Genomic DNA, 22009 nt, shown 5'->3' with positions numbered 1-22009 from the left:
TGTAATGGAGTGAGTGTGGCATATAGTGATTGGGGGATAGGCAACAGGTGAAGATGTAATCAGAGGGGATCTTGGGAAATGGAGTTCAGGGTGAAACAGTCAGTGTGGTGTGTGGCGACCTCTGGTGGCAGGGAACAGATATGTGACAGTTGCCTGTTTTAAATAAAAAAAAACAAGTATCAGCAACCCATGTGAAGACTCCAATTTTCCAGGACATGATGGGATTCGGTGAGCTGAGAATGACCCCATGTTGTGAATGGCACATTAGAATGACCCCAGCAGTTGATCTCTCCAGAAAAAGCAGGCAAATGTTTTCTGTATGGAGACAACTGACCTGGAGCTGGATGGGACCCAAGCAATACTTCAAATGTCGTCGGTGGATTCCAATTAGGAGTTGGATCTTGTAGGGGATGCAATTTAATCTTAAAAAAAGTGGTTTAACCTTTTGAGGTCTCTTTACTTAACTGGCAACGTCTCGTATAAGGGGCAGCTGACTTACTTGAAGATTTGCCTTGTGGATTCTTATCTTATTGTGACAAACCTTGTGTTGTTGGAAAGGTCTAAGTCTCTAAGTCTAAGCGTGCTTAAAAATTTTTTTTGTCCTTTCAATTGTCACAGTCCCGTATATGGGACACCCACATTTGCAAACGGACACTTTAAATAAAGAGTAACCAATAGTCATTTTTATATTACATCATCTTTGTGTGGTCATCTTATCAATAGTTGTATTCCTCGCTTTAGGATAAGACTTTACTTCTGGGATAGGAAAGGAATTTCTTCTTTTCTCCTTTCGGTCACACATGCTCTATTTGGACCATTTTCTTCAAAGTCCTTTGTTTTGAATGGCATCTGTAACATTCTGCCTGGAAGGTTAAGTTGCATAATATGTTCTCTTTACCTTCATTGTAATGATGCATACATTTTTTTGTATAAATGTTGCTGGCCAATGGTACAGTTTCTTCTATTGGATTTTGGCTTTGACAATAAAAAACCTGTTTTCAGCATGACAAATTGTGTCATGTGTTTTTTGTAGGTCATTGTCATCGCTGACCTGTATCTTTTCAAATCTCCAAGGATTATTCCCGACCAGAGTGGGAAAAACAGAATGGACTCTTTCATCAGAATTTCCAGTGTCCTTGGACAATGATATTTGTTATTGTCCATTTCAGTTTCCTTCTCAGGATCTTTAATTGACATGACAGCCTAAAGTACACTAGCAAAGTATTTTGTAAATTGTGACCTCGGCATTATTGTGTTGGTCTCTGGAGGGATGTAGTTGACCATTCCCTGCTTCTCATCCAGTGTGTCTTCTGGAATTTTTATCCTACAAATGTGTTAAAGAAGTTTTTGAAGACACAGATTTACACATTATGTGTTTGCTTTGGAATAAAATACATGGCACTTGCACTTGAAAATGTTTAATGCCCTCTTCCAACATGTGGTGTTTATCAGTTGTGCCACACAGTGAGTGGCAAACTCTTTCAATCCCTTGTCTGTTGTTCTTCTGCCAATAGCTCCTTCGATTGCCTTAATTATATCGGCAGAGCATAGGTGAAGAACAGTCAGTCTCCTGAAGTCTGTCATTGTGTTGATTTCTTTGACTAAATTATAGTTTTCCAGCAGGTTCACAAATGTCATGGATCTGACAGGGTAGAACCCAGATGCAGACAGCAGGTGGCAACAAAAGCCTTCAATTAAAATACTTTATTGTGACAACAACCCACGATGGGGTCAAACAGTAAATAAAACAGGACTGAAACAAATACTTCCACATGGGGGCAACTCAAAGGAAGTTCAAACGAAAAGAATAAGAAGTCCACTTTACACGACAGGGAAGAGGGAAACAAAATGTTGGGGAATACTCCACAAGGTTTTCACACAATGAACCAGCACAGAACAGTGAGGGAATAAGGACACTGGGCAGGTAAAGGGTATAAAGGCTAAGGGCAAGACTACGGTGAAACAATGGGGCGGGGCCAAGACACGCGACAGGAGAGCACTTTGCGCAAAGTGACAACAAAGGTCACGTGCTTCCACTTATAACACAACAAGCACAAAAGACATGGAACTGACACGACCCTGTCCACAGAACTAGAAATTTCCTGACAGGTACAGGATCATGACAGGACCCCCTCTCAAAGGGAGAAACAATTCAGTGGGACAAGACCGACATGCACGAAGACAAACAACAGAACAAACGAGGGGGAAATTGAGGAGGCAATATAGGGGTTATGGTGGCACAACAAAAATAGCATTAACGGTAGAGGGGGAATGAATAGTCCAATCTCCGGGACACTAGGCATCTTGGAGGGGCTGCGGCCTCGCCTTTTGGAGCGGGGAGGTATGGGAGGTGCAGGACAGGAAGGGCCCGGCAATACTGGAGTTGACCAGGGAGAAAGACCAGAGGCAGGTGCCTGGGTTAGGGGAAAAACCAACTGAGCCGTCGCTGGATGGGGGGCCAGCGAGCAGTTCCTGCCATCAACTCTGGAACTGGTGTTTTCCTGAGATTTTTGTAATACACATTACTTACTTCTTGAACCACTTCTTTGGCAATCTTGCCACTCTTCCGGTAACTTGCTGGGTGTGATTTTACCTCCCCTTTCAAATGGGTTATCTAACCAATTCTTGTCATCTGAATTGGAATTTGTTGGTCACTTCTCAATGGTTTTATCTAATCAGGAATATGTAATGTGCATTGCATCTTATGAAGAAACATGATGCCTTAACTGTCAAGTATGGACACTGAACATTTCTACTATGAGGGACTCTTAAATGCTGGTATTTAAAAACCAGAGAGCAGAAAGGATTTTGTTTCATAAATGTTTTTATAATGGACATGTTTCCATGACTTCTGCAATTTTCTGCTACCCGGCAAAGGCCTTATCTTTTTCCATTTACGTGTGGATTTACAGATTGTAAAAGAATTGGGTCCATGGCTTTGTGCTTCTGTATGGCTTCTTTTGATGTTGCTTTTGGTCTGCAGACATTGGTGCCACGTTGCACTTTATATGGCTTTCTGTCAGTGCCACAGGTGAGAGATGCTCCTCAGAATTTGCTGTCATGTTGCGCTTTCCATCACTGTCTGTCAGCGCCACAGGTATGAGTTGGTCTTTGTTCTGACCAGTTCAGATCAGACCACTGAACTCCAATACGTTTCCTTTTTTTTTAACACCATGAAACTTGTTTAACAGTTGGTCAAGTCCTCCATATCTACCCCATAAATCATGTTTTCTATTTTTTTACCTCTCTTCACTGTACCCATGTCAACATGAAACACTTTCTAAATCAATATCATCGTAATAAAATTGTAAAAACCTACTGTGCACGAAAATCTGCATCAAACCTTAAATGCAGCTGGATTTTTTTCCGCATGGCACGTTCAGGCTGTGCCCTGTAATGATGCAACGGAAGGTTTTACGACCAAGCATAAGTGGATGATGTATTATAAATATTTGTATTTTCATAGTTTTTTTAATCACCTATCAGATGGGAGGAGGGTAAAAAGTCCATGATTAGTGTGTGTGCCATCATTGATGATGTTCTTTGCTCTACCCAGGCAGCGCTTGTATTAATGTTCTCGATGGTAGTAAATAATGTACTGGTGAAAAAAAATCTTTCATATTGTATATTTGTTCCCTTGCCTACTTCAGCTGTAATCCTCATAGTAACATGGCCTTGTAAACTATCGGTACTGTTAAGCGTGTTGGCAAAATGTTATATGCTCACCTACTTGTAAGTCGCTTTGGATAAAAGCGTCTGCCAAATGAATCAATGAATGAATTAAATGAATAATCCGGTGTGCAGTTTTCCCCACCTGTTGGAGTGCTTTACGACCCGATGAAGAGAAATTGCTGTACAACTGAGATGCAGTTTGCGAGTTTGTTCTCGATGGTACAGCGATAGACTTCCACAAGGATCCTGGGACTCTGATGAACTTTCTTAATCATCATATTGTGTTAATTTTCTGATACAGTTCCTTGTGTTCTGGGGTCTGTGTGACCCCAACGAGCTAACAAAAGTTTCTTATAAGAAAGTTTATTTGAGGTTTTTCATGCTTTTGAACATGTTTTAAAACATTAACAGTGTCAGTTTTTTATGTTTTAAGAACATTCCCAGATAGCAAAAGTCACCATCATGGTGCTCAGTATTTGCTTGAGTTGGGCTCTTGACCCTCATGGCACACTCTCCCGCCCAAATGAACAACCCTGGTTTCATGTTTCTGTTTTCATGTGACAAAACTATCACAAAAAAGTTTAATATTGGACATATAATTCCCTTTTCCATCAGTAGGGGTAAAAAGAAAGGCTGTGAAAGATGGCCACAGTTCCCCTCTATTGAATGACCCTGGTTGTATAAGTCCGTCCACCTGCTGGACAAAGCTATTACAAAAAGTAACATTTTGGGCGTGCAATTCCCTTTTCCACCAGTAGGGGTAAAAAGAGAGCTTGTGAAATATTTACACTGACTCCCTCATTTGAATGACACTGGTTGTATAAGTCGGTTTACCTGCTAGACAAAACTACCACAAAAAGAAGTGTAATTTTGGACGTACAATTCCCGCGACCCAGGAAGTCCCACTCGCCTAAACCATGCAGGTCCAACCCGGTCCCACTTCTCACTCGTCACCAGAAAACGGAGGAACAACCAGGGAAAAATAGTATTGAAATAATGTTACTTTATTCCTCTGTTGTCGGACATCAACCACAAAACCAGACCCACACAGCCCCAACTAATAAAAATCACCCCAACCCCTTTGCTCTTGGTTGGAATGGAATTGTCTGAGCTTGGATGGTCAGATGGTCGTATTTCTCTTGGGTGGTGATGGAATTGCCTGACATGGAGCTGGGAAGGTCAGTCAGTCCGCAGGCTCTCACAGGAGGATGGCACAGGATTTTCAGTTGTAGCTGGCGCAATCTCTAGTTGGAGATGAGCATATGTCGATCATCTGGGCCTGGCAGAATCTCTCCCTACCTTGGGATCGGCATCCTGAGGCGGAGGCAGAAAAAGAATAATTAGCGTAGCTGCTGTTCATTAACTTTGCATTAGCTTGACTGAAAAGATGTGTCTTTAATCTAGATTTAAATTGGGAGAGTGTGTCTGACCCTCGAATAGTATCAGGAAGGCTAGTCCAGAGTTTAGGTGCTACGTATGAGAAAGCTCGACCCCCTTTGGTGGATTTAGTTATTCTAGGTGTTATCAAAAGTCCTGAGTTTTGAGATCTTGAAGAGCGTGATGGGTTGTAATGTGATAGAAGGTCTGTTAAGTAGATTGGGCTAAACCGTTTAAGGCTTTAAAAGTCATAAAAAGAATTTTAAAATCAATACGATACTTAATGGGTAGCCAGTAAGTATGTCATTATCTTGTAGGAAAGTGCACAACTGAGTGGATGTTGGGTTTAATGATGTTGTCTCATATTTTTTTGATTTTCTTTGTAAAAAATGTCATGAATTCATTGCTACCAAGGTGCGGCAGAATAGCCAGGTCAGGTGAAGTCTGTTTGTTTGTTAGTTTAGCAATTCTTCTTAATAAAAACCTTGGATTTTTTTGTTAGTTACTTTAAGGTCACGGAGGTGCTCCGCTTTTGCTGCTTTTAGTACCTTTTTATAACAGTTTGAACTCTCTTTCCATGCAGTTTTAAAGACCTCTAATTGGGTTTGTTTCTATTTGCATGACATTTTTCTGTAGGTTCCTTTACTTAACCTGATCTAAGATGACTTTTCTTTCCATAAGCAACTCCATAAAGACAAGAGCCGTTGTTCCATTGATGTAAAGATCCAGTCCGACAGCATTCCAAAAAAAAACGTTTAAAGATGTCTCCTGTGATTGAAATTAATATTATAATAATTTCAGTCTACATTTACAGTACATTCATTTATTTAGCTAATGCTTTAATCCAAAACGACTAACAACTGAGAGAGCATTTTACATTTTGTCAAAGATCTTAACAATTATTGTAGAATACTGACTTATGTTTACAATTAGGAATAAAGTTGAGGCCGGGGAAAAACAGCTTGAAAGTAAACACTTAGTTAGGGGTTAGTCAGGTATTCAGAACATGTATGTTCTCTGAAGATTGTGATGGATTCCACAGCTGGAGCTCGTTTGATCAGAGAGTGAATGTGTTGTGATGAATCCACTACCAAACTAAAAAAATCTAAAAACCACCCTAAATTGATAGGGTTGGCATCGCTCATTTGCAGGTGATAGATGATTGCAGAGCTCTCTAATATCAGCCTAATTATATAATTATAGGTGAACAATAAGTGTTTTCCCCAAGAATGCCCAGTATTTGCAGTAGGAGGTAGAGACTGGCTTATCTCAACCAAAAGAGTGAGGAAATATTGTACAAAAAAAGTAGTTTCAAAGGAAAAAATAAACTGCAGTCTTTATAAAATGTCTCTATAAAATATTGTGTCTGTTTTTGTTATATTTTTATTTGAATTCATTGTGCAATGTTTTACTATAGATTTAATACAAATAGCTTAATTAAAATATCTCACATGAAAATAAACTGCTTATTCACACACATCATATAGCAAGACACTGGCAGTCGATTTGCTTTCTACATTCTTATAGCAATAAAAGCATTCAGATATACACAAAAACAAACAATTACAAAGAGTAAATTAAGCAGTTACAGTGGTACAACATTTATGTGATATGGTAAAAGCAAAAATTGTAGAATGCAGTATTAATAAAAATCATACTAGTATACAGTTCTCTATGCATTTATTTTATCTAAGGTCGAGTGTGTAAAGTGGGTACTTTAAATGCACTTCTTGTTGAATGTAAACGCACTACTCACACTATGTATACTATAGAATGGTGTAGAATAGGGCATTAGTAATTGTCATGCGCCTCTTTGCAAATTTCACAAGACAGTGAGTTTCTAGGAGCAGGTTTGAAGACCTCTGCTCTTAAGGAATATAGTAACTTTAACCTCTCAATCCTTGGTAGTCGACTGCACCAGGAATTAACTTCAAAACAGGTCAAAACACACACATAATAGATGCTATTCAAAAAGCAACATTAGATAAATAGTAAACCACCATTTTAAATAGTAGTGATACGTTGGTAGTGAAGTTTACTTGAGATACGCTAATAAATATACTAGATAAAGTGTTTACAAAAAGAGAATAAAATAACTGATTTGTGTGTCAAGCATCTACATTTAAATTACAAAAATATCCTGCAACGAAAAGAACATTGTCGGCATCTAAACAGAATTGTTGTGGTTTAACTCCTACTAAGGGTTTGGGTGTAGTTCTGAATAGATGTTTGAAAGTATGCAGCAGTGTTCTTCTTGGGCTGAAATAACATGATGTAAGATTTTGGTATGAAGTAGCTTAAGAGAATTCCATATATACTGGTTATTTGGGCCAATGCATTCAAAAGCAGGACGTATTTGCTTTGAAAAGTGAGATATATGGTGAAGTATGAAATCCAGCTCAGATAGTACATAAGCAGACTGAAGGTAATTGGTTTGGCCTCATTGTAACTTTTTGGCAGATCTCTTCCCATGTAAGAAAACGAGATGCACAGAAAACCAAGAAACCAACTTATGAACAAAACGATGCTGATGGTAACCGTGTTTCTCCTTTCACAAATGAGCATAGTTTGATCATTAAATGTAACTGAGTCCCTGACAGGATGGTCAGGTGAGACAGTTGCCCATAAAACACAAGAAATAAAATGAATAAAAGAAGAAAACAAGATGAAGAGCCACTGGCCATTGTGCTTTACCCACAGGCTGTGTAATTTAGGGAACTCGGCAGCCATTTTGAAGACGCAAACAATTTGAAAGGAACGAACAGTCAAACATGAGAGACAGATGGTGAAGAAAAACGAAAACATGAAATTTCTCAGAATGCAGTCAACAGATGTGGGTTGTCCGAAGAAAAAGAAAACACTTATGCTAGACATAGTTAAACTCGCCAACATTAGGAAACACATGTTGCCACCAGCAGACCTCACCACTGGTGTGTTATAGTTGAAGGCGAAAAGACAGAAGATGAAAATGAGCACAGTTATCAGACATGAAGTGAAAAAGATGACAACAATGGAGGTGATTTCTGTGAACTGAAGATAGACGACAGAACGAATCTTACATGCTGTGCTGCCCTCATCAGACCATTCGCTCTCTGCACATAGATAACACGTATAAGGGTCACCTGAAAAAAATAGTGAATATTTAGGAATATTGACAAAATCTAATCATGTTCTTACAGGAAATTATTTTTTTCTCATAAAAAAAACTCTGATAAAATTTTAGACGACAGGCATAGGCCTTGACAAAGCTGCAATTGACAGATTGTGACAGTAACACTTGTATGGTTTAGTGCTGTGTCTCAATCAGCTCCATAAGTTGTGAATCAGTCCATTGCCTACATGGGTTTCAGGCAATGGTAAGTACCCTGGCTCTTTATCTAGGACATAACACGCCTAAACATGTGCAAACATCAGATTTGTTTTAATAACCAGCTGACATAATGCCTGGTGCTCTTCTGAAAATGGCCAGCTGGCTGCGCTTGGGAGGCACTGCACTTCTCCAAGGACGTGTTTGTTGCTATGATTTAAAATATCCATGGCAGTAACATGTTACCTGTATCTTATTTTGAAGAATATTTCTTAATTAAGAATGCAGTAACCAGCAATACTAACTTCTCCATTGACGTTGTACAAGTATGATGGTTGGTCAATGTAGTGTTTGTCCTGCCCCTCCTCCGCCGTAATTGGCAAAAGACCTTGGGTTCCGGTTAGGCCCGGAGTTTATTTCGTCATAATGGCTTTGCGAACAATTTACACAAAAATTTGTACTGCTCGTGGTCCATGAATGAGGCCCAGCTTTTGTCAACAAAAGTGGTTTATATCACTAAAAATATGATAGATCCGGCACATACTTCTACCTTTAAGTCAATCCACAATGTTTAGATTGAAATGAGGTCTGGACCGAGACTAGGCCTCTTTCTTTTCAGTCATGCCTTGGTGGTTTTGCCTGAATGCTTTGGGTCATTGTCTGGTTGCATCACTCGTTTTCAGCTTTCTGGCTGATGGCTGGTGATTCTCACTAAGAATTTGTTGATAGGTCGGTGATTGCGAGTTTCCCTGGATAACATGGAGTCATTCAGGTCCAGCAGTAGAAAAGCAGCCCCAGACCTTCAAATTTCCACCAGCATGATTCACTGTAGGGAGGACGTTCTTTTCTTGAAATTGAGTGTTGGCTTTTCTCCAAACACAGCGGTTTTGATGTATTTTCGACTCAAATGTCCAGAGAATTGATTTCCAAAAGTCATTTGGTTTCTTCAAATGCTTTCTGGTAATATCTGGAGAGAAGAGGATTCATTCTAGGAACCCCCCCATAATGGTCATGTCTGTTCAATTTCCTTTTGTAGACACATGTACATTATCCCAGATGCTGCCAGAGAGTTATGGAACTCTCTAGAATTGAAGGTTGTCCTTTAGCTCATACATCATTTTCTTGTGCTTCTTGACGATAGTTTTGCTGGATGTCCACTTTTCGGCAGACTTGTGGTCATGTTGAATGCCCTTCATTTTAACACGAGTTGTTTACAGTGGATGGATGGAGCTGGAATCTTCGAGAAATGATTCCCCAGACTGATGGGCTCTCACAACCTTCTTCCCGATGTCCTTGGGTCTCACCTTTTCTCTTGGCAAGTGATTTTTTTTTATAGTTTCAGCCTGACACAGTTATCATTTTTACGTCATGAGGCACGTTGTTTAAATAGCATTTGTGCACCCATGGGCATGCTGCTATGAAAACGAGAAATGTTCAGGGCATTGTTTGCGAGTTTCTACTTTGAGGCAACTGAAATAGACTACGCCTTGTATTGACCAACTAAAACCTGGTCTAAATTCAATGATATAGAATTTATTTACAGTTGAAAGAAAAAGTATGTGAACCCTTTGGGCTTACCTGGATTTCTTCATAAATTGGTCATAAAATGTGTTATGATCTTCATCTAAGTCACAACAATAGAGAAACACAGTCTGCTTAAACTTATACCGCACAAACATTATACGCTTTCATGTTTTTATTGAACACAACATGTAAACATTCATAGTGCATGGTGGATAAAGTATGTGAATCTTTGGGTTTAATTACTGGTTGACCCTCCTTTGGCAGCAATAACCTCAACCAAACGTTTCCTATAGTTGCAGATCAGACCTGCACAACGGTCAGGAGAAATTTTGGACCATTCCTCTTTACAAAAGTGTTTCAGTTCAGCAATATTCTTGGGATGTCTGGTGTGAATCGCTCTCTTGAGGTCATGCCACAGCATCTCAATCGGTTGAGGTCACGACTCTGACTGGGCCACTCCAGAAGGCGTATTTTCTTCTGTTGAAGCCATTCTGTTGTTGATTTACTTCTATGCTTTGGGTCGTTGTCCTGTTGCATCGTCCATCCTCTGTTAAGCTTCAGTTGGCGGACAGATGGTCTTAAGTTTTCCTGCAAAATGTCTTGATAAACTTTGGAATTCGTTTTTCCATCGATGACAGTAATCCGTCCAGGGCCTGAGGCAGCAAAGTGTGTGTGCTGTGCCTTTTGTTCTCCACACATAGCGTTGTGTGTTCTTTCCAAACAACTCAATTTTGGTTTCATCTGTCCACAGAATGTTTTGCCAGTAGTGCTGTGGAACATCCAGGTGCTCTTTTGCAAACTTCAAACGTGCTGCAATGTTTTTTTTGGACAGCAGTGGCTTCCTCCGTGGTGTCCTCCCATCAAGTCCATTCTTGTTTAATGTTTTCCTTATTGTAGATTTGTCAACAAAAATGTTAGCATGTGCCAGAGATTTCTGTAAGTGTTTAGCTGACACTCTAAGATTCTTCTTCACCTCATTGAGCATTCTGCGCTGTGCTCTTGCAGTCATCTTTACAGGACGACCACGCCTAGGGAGTGTAGCAACAGTGCTGAACTTTCTCCATTTGTAGACAATCTGTCTTACCGTGGACACATGGACATCAAGGCTTTTAGATATACTTTTTTAGCCCTTTCCAGCTTCATGTAAGTCAACAATTCTTGATCGTAGGTCTTCTGAGAGCTCTTTTGTGCGAGGCATGGTTCACATCAGACAACGCTTCTTCAGAACAGCAAACTCAAAACTGGTGTGTGTTTTTTATTGGACAGGCCAGCTTTAATCAACACATCCAATCTCATCACATTGATTGGACCCCAGGTTGGCTGACTCCTGGCTCCAATTAGCTCCTGGAGAAGTCATTAGCCTAGGGTTTCACATACTTTGTCCACCCTGCACTATGAATGTTTACATGTTGTGTTCAATAAAAACATGAAAACGTATAATGTTTGTGCGGTATTAGTTTAAGCAGACTGTGTTTCTCTATTGTTGTGACTTAGACGAAGATCAGAACACATTTTATGACCAATTTATGAAGAAATCGAAGTGAACCCAAAGGGTTCACATACTTTTTCTTTCAACTGTATCTTAAAGGCAAGTTAGTTATATACGCTTATAGGTGGGTGCTCAATTTGCGTACAATCTGCTTATCACACACAAACATGCCAAATGTATCTATTGACACAACGCAATTTACTATACATAACAGTATTCAGAGGTGACCTTAAATAATGAAGCATCATGTTTTTATTACCTTAGAATGAACTATTTCTATCGACATCTGGGATGTCCAAAGTCGGTCCATGCCTCAACAAACCTAGTGAGCTAAATTCTGCTGGACAGTGGCCCTCCAGACTTTGGACAACCCTTATGTACATACACTGAGTCCCCTTTCTTGGAATTCGCCATGTTACATGGCTACTTGCCACATGAGATAAAACTGGACATGAATTGTGAATTTGAAATATTTTACCAGCTCATTTTTACTGAATGCAGATCTTCCGTGAGAAAAGCTTAATTAAAACTTGTATTTTAATGTGTATATGTAACTTTAGAGACTGTCCATAAATTCACAAAAAACAAAGCGGTTTCCCTTTCAGTTTTAAGGTAAGAAACGACGTTCAAATCAAATGTCACAAACATTCAATTTGGTTTAATCATTTGTAAATATAATGTAATATATGTAATTAAAGGACATATTTACATTTAATTTTGTGTAATATTAAACTGCACATGTCAAAATTATTTGTAGCATCTGGGTTGCGGGGTGTTATTCGTTTCAAGCGTTGTCCCAACAGGCCAATCAGAATAAATTATTCCAGAGCGCTGTGTAATAATCCCTGATAACAACCCCTCAAAATTTATGTATTTAATATCACTTCCCTCAACAAAAATTACCATCTGGCGGCACCTTGTGAGTAAAACACTTTATGACTGCGTGGAACTATTTCTGTTCGTGGAAGATTTAATATTTGAGATAAAAACATCAAATAAGCTAAGACAATATTTCATGGCCAGTTTTTTCGCATGTCACAAATATAGCTGTGTAATAAGCATTTGTTCGTTTTATTAATGAAGGAATCCTGAAATGTGTTAAGTAAGTGATAATGTCCAGGCAGACGGCTACAGAACCCTTATTATGCAAGAGCCTATTTGTTATTCATGCGTGGTGGGCCAGTTATGTTTTAGGGAGGAGGCAATGCCGTAAGACGTCTGAAGAAAGCTTGAAATGTTTACTTTTTAATAATACAATTCACATTTAAAAGAAGTGTTCTCCATCAATGTAATCTGTATGAAACTAAAGAAATGCACAGTTTCTCCGATCAAGCGCTTTGTTCTGGTAAAAGCAAGAATCAAAATGCACACAAACGTGTCTTTGCTCTTGATATATTATCATTGATTGTGATGACCCTCTGCCTTGCTTCCGGTCTGTGAACTGGCCATATATCGATTGGAGGAAGGTGGCCTGTGGTAAACCGTTATCACCTGAATCGGGCGTGGCAATGGGAATAAAGATCTGCGCATACCTTCTGGAACGTGCATAGATACGACACGCACACAATGCTGCGATATTGATTAATTTTTATCCTCTTTTGGACTTATTTTTATACATTTTTCCCCTTACATTTGGTTATGGTTCTCTCCCGCCTTTGTCGATGTTGTTGTTTTCATTTAACCCCTAGACATCTGATGTTTGCAATAAATGTTGTCAACAACAATACCTGGCAGTCTTGACAATTTTTATGTTGTGTCTGAACGAGCCGGTCAGTAACACTGATGAACACCTTTGGTTTAATGAGAAAAAACTGTACAAGGGTGGATTAGAACCCAGATCCTTAAAAATGATACTATTAATATTTATTTGTATAAATCTAGTCATCTGGTCACCATGGCTGCTTGCAAAAACAGCTAGGCCATACCCAAATTTGTAGTAACATCACTGGCACCAGGCATTTTAAAATTAATTGTAGTTTAGACACCCCTGCCGTAGGAGAAGCCACACCACAAGACTGTGTCTTATCTTTTTTGCACAGCCAGAACTTCATTGGAGAACAATTTGAATGTAATGGTCAGTAATTGACTGTTGGCAAACATGTCAAACAGATGATCAATTATGTTGTGAATCACGTGGAGAGAGAACCCACTTGCAGGCAGCAAAGTAAGGGGGAACACAACATTTTTTTATTAATAAAACAAAACAACCACTATGGGGAATACAAAACTAAGACTGGATACAAAAAAAAAAAGACTTCCCACAATGGGGCAACAACAATATAGAAAACAATATAGAAGGGATAATATAACAACTTACAAAAACTAAGACACGACTGATAACAATGAACATCCAACAACGGGCAAGGTAATCCAAAGGGTAAGTTTCACACAGCAAAGACACAAGCTAGCAGGCAAACTGTCAAACATCCAAACAAGCAAATCGCACGAACACAGCACAATAGACACAAGGGCATTTTAAAGGGGAGAGAATCAAGAGGGGACTGGTGCGGGGCATGAGCTAATAAACAATCAAGACTGAGGAGACAATAGGGCGGGAAAAGAGACGAGACCGAAGAGAGCATGTGGAATGCAAAATGGGCAAACATGCGTCTCTCCACATTAAACAAGGGAACCTGCCATGATTCTGCCACAAGATCAAGACATGACTTGACGAGTCAGAATCGTGACACAATAACATAGGATTTTAGCCTAGGATCAATGGAATCTTTTAAGATTCTAAAAAGTTGTCTCAGCTTTCCAAAATTGTACAGTGTGCAAACAGCTTAAGTTGTTTCTCTTATTTAAAAATGTACTCTTTCTGTATTGCATGATGAAACTTTCACCAATCACTTTTACAGATTGGTTTGAAACATTTTACATTTTTGTGTATTGGCAGTTGATATAATTGCCACATTCATAATTCTTATAGGGGATATTTTCCTGTCAGAGTCTTAGTTTAAGCCATTATTGACAAACAGGTTTTATACCATGTATGTACCTGACATTTCTTGCAGTTAAGGCAATAAAAGGAGGATGTTTGGTGTCTTTTTTCTTTTGTTTAAAGAGTACGTAGCATTTGATTTTTAAGGTCCTACTTTGATTTATGGAGTCTAAATATGTGTAAAAACACTATAATGTCGTAATAATAGGCAGTTATTCGTACCTTACTTCTTGTCTGACTCTCAAATGATTCGTTCCGCGATTCATCCGTCTAGGCCTACCCACTAACCTTGTGTCATGTGATTGGTCAGATGGTGTAGTCTGTTGTGATTGGTCAAGCTCGTTCATCATTTGTCGAAAATGGAATGCCTACCATCATTACAGGATTAGGGTTTACATGTGGTTGGATGTCATGTTTATTATATGTGTACCTAGAGATGGCTGCGATTTTACTGTACCAATTTGAGCCCGAGTCTGACGAGGAAGAATACGCTAAACCACGACTGGATGTTTGTCAGTGGCAAGTGACAACTCTTGTCATAAAAACTCCCAGTGTGACAACATGCATGTTGTGCTTTTGCTCATCAATGAAATAAAATTTTTTTTTTCTTAAAATACTGTTAATATGCTAGTAATACTATTATTTCGTCTTAACTGTGCGTTGTCATGGTACATAGAGCATTTCAGAAAGTCAACGTTATGAAAAATTATTGTAGTTTCACCCAAATATATCTATATAGGTGCACGTGCGGCAAATGTGTCAAAATGCAAAGTTAATAGGCAGATAAACAAACTGTAACACCCCAGAAATAACGGTACATTCTAGTGTTGGCGTTATATGCATAAGCTAAACTCAGACATAAGGTACGAAAATATTTCTTGAAGTTAAGACGGAAATCAAAAGTCACACTTACAGATTGGGATTCGGTGGAGCTAACAGGTCCAAATAGAGTTTGTATTCCCCCTCTTTCAAGAATAGTCGTTTCACATACCCTGCAGTGAACGCGCCAAGATTATTAAACCAATCTTCGGTGAAATGACGTGCGCACAGTACTACCCTGGGGTTATACTCCTTTGGTATCATTTGAAAAACGAATTGTAACCATTTTTCCCTCAAACGTTCTTCCTTTCGAACTTGAAATAAGACCGACTTAGTGTCACACCGTAGAACACAGACTCTAGACATGATACACACACATCACGAACGAGCGACAGTGTTTGGGGGAGGAGAGATACGTTTTCGCGGCAGTCTCAGCAAAACGTAGGCGGGGACTATGTATAGTGACGTAGATACGCGGGTGAACTATTCCACGTCTCGTTATCAGACTCCCATTTTTACAAGCAAATTACTTTGTTATTTATTCACCTTCGGACTTACAACTTGGCAGACAGCTTACTTTCAAACACGGCAACATAACAGACTGGATGAAATGTAATTTTCATGATCTCATGCTACGTACTCTTTAAACTTAAACAATCATCACAGCTTTTGGCTTCTACATTTTGTTTTGCACACTAGGCCAAATCAGACAAATGATGCCATAGAGTTAACATAGCAATGAACTTTGACAAGTCAAATCTCCAAGCAAGGATTTCTCATCCTTATTTTTCCCAAAAAATAGGCACAGTGCTGAATGACACTGATCACAGCATTGTGCTCTGATCAACTCGGGTATTACACACAATTATAAACAGACCTGGGACCTGAAGTGATAGATTTTGAATCTGACCCAAAACTGGCAGACCCTTTAACATTTAGACACATAGCTGTAGGGGTCCCGGGTCGAGTCTGTGGTCCGCATGTCCCAACTAAAATATAGTAACAACATGTTAATCATGTTAACATCAAACTAAAGGTTGGGAACTTTGGTCGCTTTCATTGGCAAAAGCCCGTCTAAGAGGCCATATGACTGACAGGTAAAGCAAACAATCCCTTGTCGTTTTGTGCTGTCATGTTTAGTGGCGTGGCAATATCCCCACAGTAACAGAGCGATGTACATAAACAAACGTGTCAAAAGTTAACTACAACGACCTTTTTGAGTTTATGCCATGTACCTTGCATACTTTTAAAGGGGTAATTTAATGAAAATCAGACTTTTCCACGTTTAAGTGCTTTAATCTGGTCTCTGATGCATCTACCAACTTAGAAAACGTGAAAAATGACAACCCACCAATTTTGTTTATGTGATCTTATCTCTGTAAGCCTGTGAGAAAACTAGCCGATCAGATTTTGCTCCACCTTTGACATAGGCAGCCGTTCTTATAATAATATTATTATAGTATTTTCGGACGTGTGCACCCATGGTGCTGCCGCCATTTTTGCTTTCGCATGCGACAAACGTGAATTAGTTGGCTGCACAGATCAGCACAGAATACAATTCCCAGCCTCACAGAAGACAAGAGAGAAATGGATTGATCTTATTTTCAATGGAAATCCTCCAGACAGAACGAGGCAAAGCTGCAGATGAAGACATTGCAAGTATCGGTATATTTTAAGTAAGACCTCAGGGAACTGTGGCAACTTCCATCCATCCATTTTCTACCGCTTATCCGAACTACCTCGGGTCACGACTGTGGCAACTTAAAAGTAGATAAAATGTCAACTTGACACGTTAGTCTGTTCACTCATAGAAATCTATGTGTATGGCTTGTTAACACGCGATGGTATTGTCCTCTGTACTGTTTCTTTAAGACAACACGTTTTTCTTGAGTACCTCCACTTAAAGAAAGAAGTGTGCATGGTTTGTATACATGCAACCGGTCATTATGGGTACTTTTGCATAAAGATAACGTGATGCGTTTCTTAGGAGTCAGTTCGCTTATAGACATACCTGAATGTCCCGTTTTTTGCACCCACCTCCCGCCACCCTCCCGTTTAGATATTTCACCTGTGAAACCCCAGGACGCGAGCCCGGGTCTCACTCCCGAAAGTGTTCATGACCGGATCTAAGGGGAGCCTTGGCTTTGTTTTCTGCTGAAAGGAGGTGGAGACTAGCACCCCATTTGCACTTAAAGAGACACACACCAAAACAGCGAGTTTCTCATAACATGCAAAACTGGGCATCTAGAGCATGGTATAATAAAATATCTGTGGTGTATTTTGAGCTGAAACTTCACAGAAACATTCTATAGACCCCTATGATTTATATAACATTTGTGTAAAAGCATTAAACATCTCTCCTTTAAGAATTTAGCGTGCAGTGGATGGTGATGAATTCTTATTGCAACCCATGTAAACATGACAGCTTACTTTTGATCAGACAGGTTTGTGTTGTTTCCAGGCGGACCGTTAAAGAACAGTACATGCACGTCTTTCGGAAATCCTGTGGAATTGAACTAATCAGAGGACCACTTAGACTTTGCTGAAGCATTTGCAAAAAAGTTTGTCTTATACATCAGATAGCCAATGGTCTGTGGGATTGATGTCTTAGACAAACATCAGGCTTGCAACATGCTAATTATGTTCATGTTAGCCAGATGCTAAATCATGCAAGCATTATGTTTGCAACAGGCTTAATGTGTTCAAATTTTGCTAGCAACATCTACTGTTTATATGTAGGTCGCCTAAAGGCATAATAATAGTTACCCTGTTTGATGTTTAAAATTGTTTTGTTTTAAAAATACTTACGAGAATAATCCACATAGGTGTTTTGTGGGCATTTTTTACACCGAAAACAGCAAGCATGAAATCCTTCATGTTCCCTCGAATATCCATCCCTACACTCAACAGAGCAGTTTGAGAAAGGAACCTATAAAGAAGAAAAAATACTAATTGAAGCAAAATGAATCCAGACCAAATTAAGAACATTTAGGCCCGGATTCACAGACACATTTTAGTTTAAATCAGGACTATGCCTTAGTTGAATTAAGATATGTTTGTCGCTTTTATAAAAATGCCTTAAAAGAATTACTTGTGTGCATCTTTTGACTAAATAAGGGTATTGAAATATTTCAAGATATTTCTGTGCAAGTTATTTTCAGTTAAGAGTTTTCACGCATTCCTTTTATTCTGGGACTACCCTTAAGCCTTGTCTGTGAAACAGGGCCTCAAAGAAATAACTTACAGGTTTATTGTTACGCCAGGGCATGAGAGAATTGTTGATAGCAAAAAGAATTTCTGGATACGTGTCATAAGTGCCCACCATCTCAATCCGTGGAGAATTGGTTTCAGTGTGCCACAGCACAGCTGCATAACTGATGGTTGTATCACCATTAACATCATATTTCACCTGACGCCCATTGAGTGAAAAATCCAAGTTTTTAATTTCTCTCAGAATCTATTGTAAAATACAATGAAAAATTATTTTAAAATGTGTGCCAAATATAATAGAAAGATAAACACAGGCACGCACGGAAACACACATACTATACATCTATTATTCTTACTGTGTTTTATTCTAAATTTTACCTGACACTTACCATGTATGGCTTAACTGTTGTGTTTTTGTAGCATTCGTTCAGGTTGCACTGCAGAACTTTATGTAAAGCATTAGCCATTGAATACATAGCAGAGTAGATGGCAAAGGAGAAAGTGGGATTTTCATTGATAATGTCCTCTGCAGTCAGTAATGCACCTTCCTTACATTCTTGATTGCATATCTCATTCTGGACTTCACTCTCAACATTACTATTATTATCTTTATTGTTGGTTGCTTTGATTTTATAAACAAACTCATCAAATCCAGGCAATGACAATAATCGCTCTGTAATGCCAATAACTGTACCAATTTTCTCAACTCCACGCTCTCTTGGAAGCTGTTGATTCATGGACCATGTTTCACTTGCAATCCAAACTTTGTCTCGGATGTTGTTTGCAATGGCAGCTCTCACTATGTTTTCTGCATATATTGGCACAGCGAACACCACAATGACATTAATGTTGAGCATATTGATATTTTTAAGTGTTTGATTGTAGTTTCCTCGTATTTGAAGAGTCTCTTGATAGGCCAAGCAAATGCCAGTATTGCTAATATACTTGTAAAACAGTCTTAGACCATCTTCACTGTAATTGTCTGGACCTCCAAGAAAGGCAACCCAGTTCCATCCAAACCACTGTATGATGTGAATAATCATCTGTATCAAGTCTTTGTTGCTAGGGATTGTTCTTATGAAAGTTGGATACTGAAGTTTATTACTAAGTGTGGAACTGGAAGCTCCGTAGTTCACCTTTGAAAAAGAAATGTGATTTCATAAACCTTTCACTTAACATTGTGCTTTATCAGGGAAACAAATATACCTAATATTGTTCAAATGTCCAGCACAGTAAGTATCGTTTTTTACTAATATTATTTTTCTCAAAGTATAATTTTATTTTGTTCAATCAAAGACATTCAAAAACAGTAATACTAAAAAACTACCCTGTTTTTGTTTTTACTGTATTTTTTTATTCTTTAATGCCAAATCATTTTCAACCTGCCTCAAATAGTCTACTAAAAACAAGTTACATTTCTTTATGTCAACCTTATGAAATATCACATTTGAAATAAATGTAATTTACCAGTGGTACAAGGTCCATTGTGACCAATGGTGAAATAGTGATAGTTCTTGTGCTTCCATATGGTCCTGTCAAGGCAATCACTTTAGGATGATGGCTGTTGAGTTTTTCTTGAGGTTTTATTGATCCATTCTGTGAGACTAAATTGAAGACTGAAGGGAAGTTCTTAGTGTCGGAACAATGGTCAAAAATCTCATAGCCCAGAGAAACATTGGGCAGCAGGGTGGTAGAGTTATTGATCTCCTCAACAGCAAACCTCATTACTTGAAGCATCTGATAGCCAGATCTTGTAAAAGTGTGCCTAGAAAACAATGGAAAGAGAAAGAACAAAATTCAATAGCTTCAGTTTACAATACTGCCTGTGATGCAATCTAAACATCTAGATCATGATTGGTTTGTTGATTGTTGAACATTATAAAAATCATTAAAAGGTACTTGCTTACCCTTTACATTCAATGGCCTCTGGGGAGAACATGATTGTCGACTGTTCAACTTCATGTACTGGAAAAAGGCCACCCAACAAGTAATCGCCATCCAAGCTGAACTCAGATAAAGAACAAAAAACTTTAACAAAGAGACAATGGGTAAAGCCCAGAAGGAAAATAAAAATGTGACTTAGAATCATGATTTAAGGTGAACTGTTGCTCATGAGGAAAAGATGGATAGTGGCCCTATCATTGAAGAGAAGGTAGATTCATATACCATACTTCATTTGCTTAAACCACTATATTCACTGATGCAAGTCCCAATTTTCATATCCTAATCCATTGAGCATATGTCAATCAGTTATTAAATAGAGCATGACACCACACTACACCACAGAACATGCCAAATATTACATTATAATCCCAGTGGGCAGTCTAAGCCCCAATCCCATGTCTACCCCTTACCACTACACTTTCCCCTACCCCTCTGTTTAGTGCGTTCACGTGAAGAGGTAAGGATATCTCTATTCTCTTTTGATTGGATGGGTAGGGGGAAGGTCCATATAGCCCTTCAAACTAAGAATTTTCAGGACCTCACCTCAAACGAAGGGTTATGAAATTTCCCAACATGGCTGCTTACGCGAGTATAATGTAAGCCTTTATTTGGGCTTTTATAAGGATTTAAACAGCTAATAATCATCTTGTTTATGTTGAATTGAATGTTGTGTTCAGTTTTTTGTCTTGAGTACTTAAAACGTTTATTAAAAGTCGCAAAATTTGACTAACGTAACTCTTTAATGATTGCACGATTGATACCGCAACATTCATAACCGCAAAAACAGTATTTGTAATCATGGCCATCTCCGGAATACAATCACGAACCGAGGGAAGCAGAACGTGTTCACTTTTAGATTCCCTGCCCGGACAGAGGGAGAAGTCCACGGAATGCAATCTCAAACACTGGGTTTATCAAAACGAGCTCCGCCTTACGAGGGTTTACAGTGAGCTGCTGTTGACTATAATCAGGGTCACTTTTTAGGCTGTATTCCACGAAACTGATATGACCAAAGCTGACTGCAGCATCTTGGAAGTTTGTGATAAACATTGCCGCATCTCTGTACGGTCAGTGACATATTATAATGACGTAGGCCTATGTAAGTGTAGTACTGGTGTCCTATTTGTTAGGGGAATGTTTTTAGACCTTCCCCTATCACTGTGTTGCAAGGGGTGAGGGGTAAGTGAAGGGGTATAAAATAGAATTGGGACTGGGCCTTAAGACGCAGTGTTCGTTCTAGACTGTGAAATTCATCCTGATCCAGTTTAAACAAGAAAATAACTTTATGACTCTTTATGTCATGTTACCTTGTGTATCTTATGTTAAAATGTAAGCTCTTCCTGGAAAAATGTACCCCTTTTAAAGGATTTATACATTTAAATAAATATTTTAAAAGTATCAAGATTCAAAGAGAGACAAAAGGACCATAAAAGTAACATTACTGTAAATATTCAATTTCTTTATAAAGTAAGTGTAGGGAGGAAGGGGTGACTGGAGCCGTGGGGCGTGGCCGGGGGTGTGAGTGACAGTGGAAATCAGCTGTGTGCGCCGGTCCCGCATCTCCCACGGAGGAGTTCAGGAGCATAAAAGGACGAATCAACAGACTGCCGGCGAGAGAGGACCGGGCCCGGACATGTGTTAAGTTTATATTTATGTTCTTGTGGCCAACAGTCGATCGTGAGGTGGCTCCCGGTCTTTTACTTCCGTGTTAATGTTTGTTTATTTT

General features: G+C 39.0%; 1 protein-coding gene across 2 annotated transcripts; it reads right to left on the bottom strand.

Moving 5' to 3' along the window:
* Positions 1-4415: 4415 nt before the first annotated feature.
* Positions 4416-20428, bottom strand: LOC130406951 (taste receptor type 1 member 1-like). Of its 2 annotated transcripts, XM_056729543.1 has the most exons (6): positions 20247-20428; positions 19807-20104; positions 18729-19475; positions 18374-18586; positions 17938-18058; positions 6562-8171 (listed from the first exon to the last, which is right to left on the bottom strand). In XM_056729543.1, exons 1-6 carry the CDS (start codon positions 20426-20428, stop codon positions 7237-7239), a joined length of 2496 nt encoding a protein of 831 aa, XP_056585521.1. In that variant the 3' UTR covers positions 6562-7236. The 2 variants fall into 2 exon arrangements, 1 of the variants encoding a protein (XP_056585521.1); XR_008904548.1 differs by lacking the exons at positions 17938-18058; positions 18374-18586; positions 18729-19475; positions 19807-20104; positions 20247-20428 and adding exons at positions 4416-5817; positions 11629-11695 and having other exon boundaries at positions 8109-8171.
* Positions 20429-22009: the final 1581 nt, after the last annotated feature.

This window comes from Triplophysa dalaica, chromosome 18 (assembly GCF_015846415.1).
Source record: "Triplophysa dalaica isolate WHDGS20190420 chromosome 18, ASM1584641v1, whole genome shotgun sequence".
NCBI classification, from domain to species: Eukaryota; Metazoa; Chordata; class Actinopteri; order Cypriniformes; family Nemacheilidae; genus Triplophysa; species Triplophysa dalaica.
Note: the sequence above shows the minus strand (reverse complement) of the source record. Positions and strands in the feature narration are given on the sequence as shown.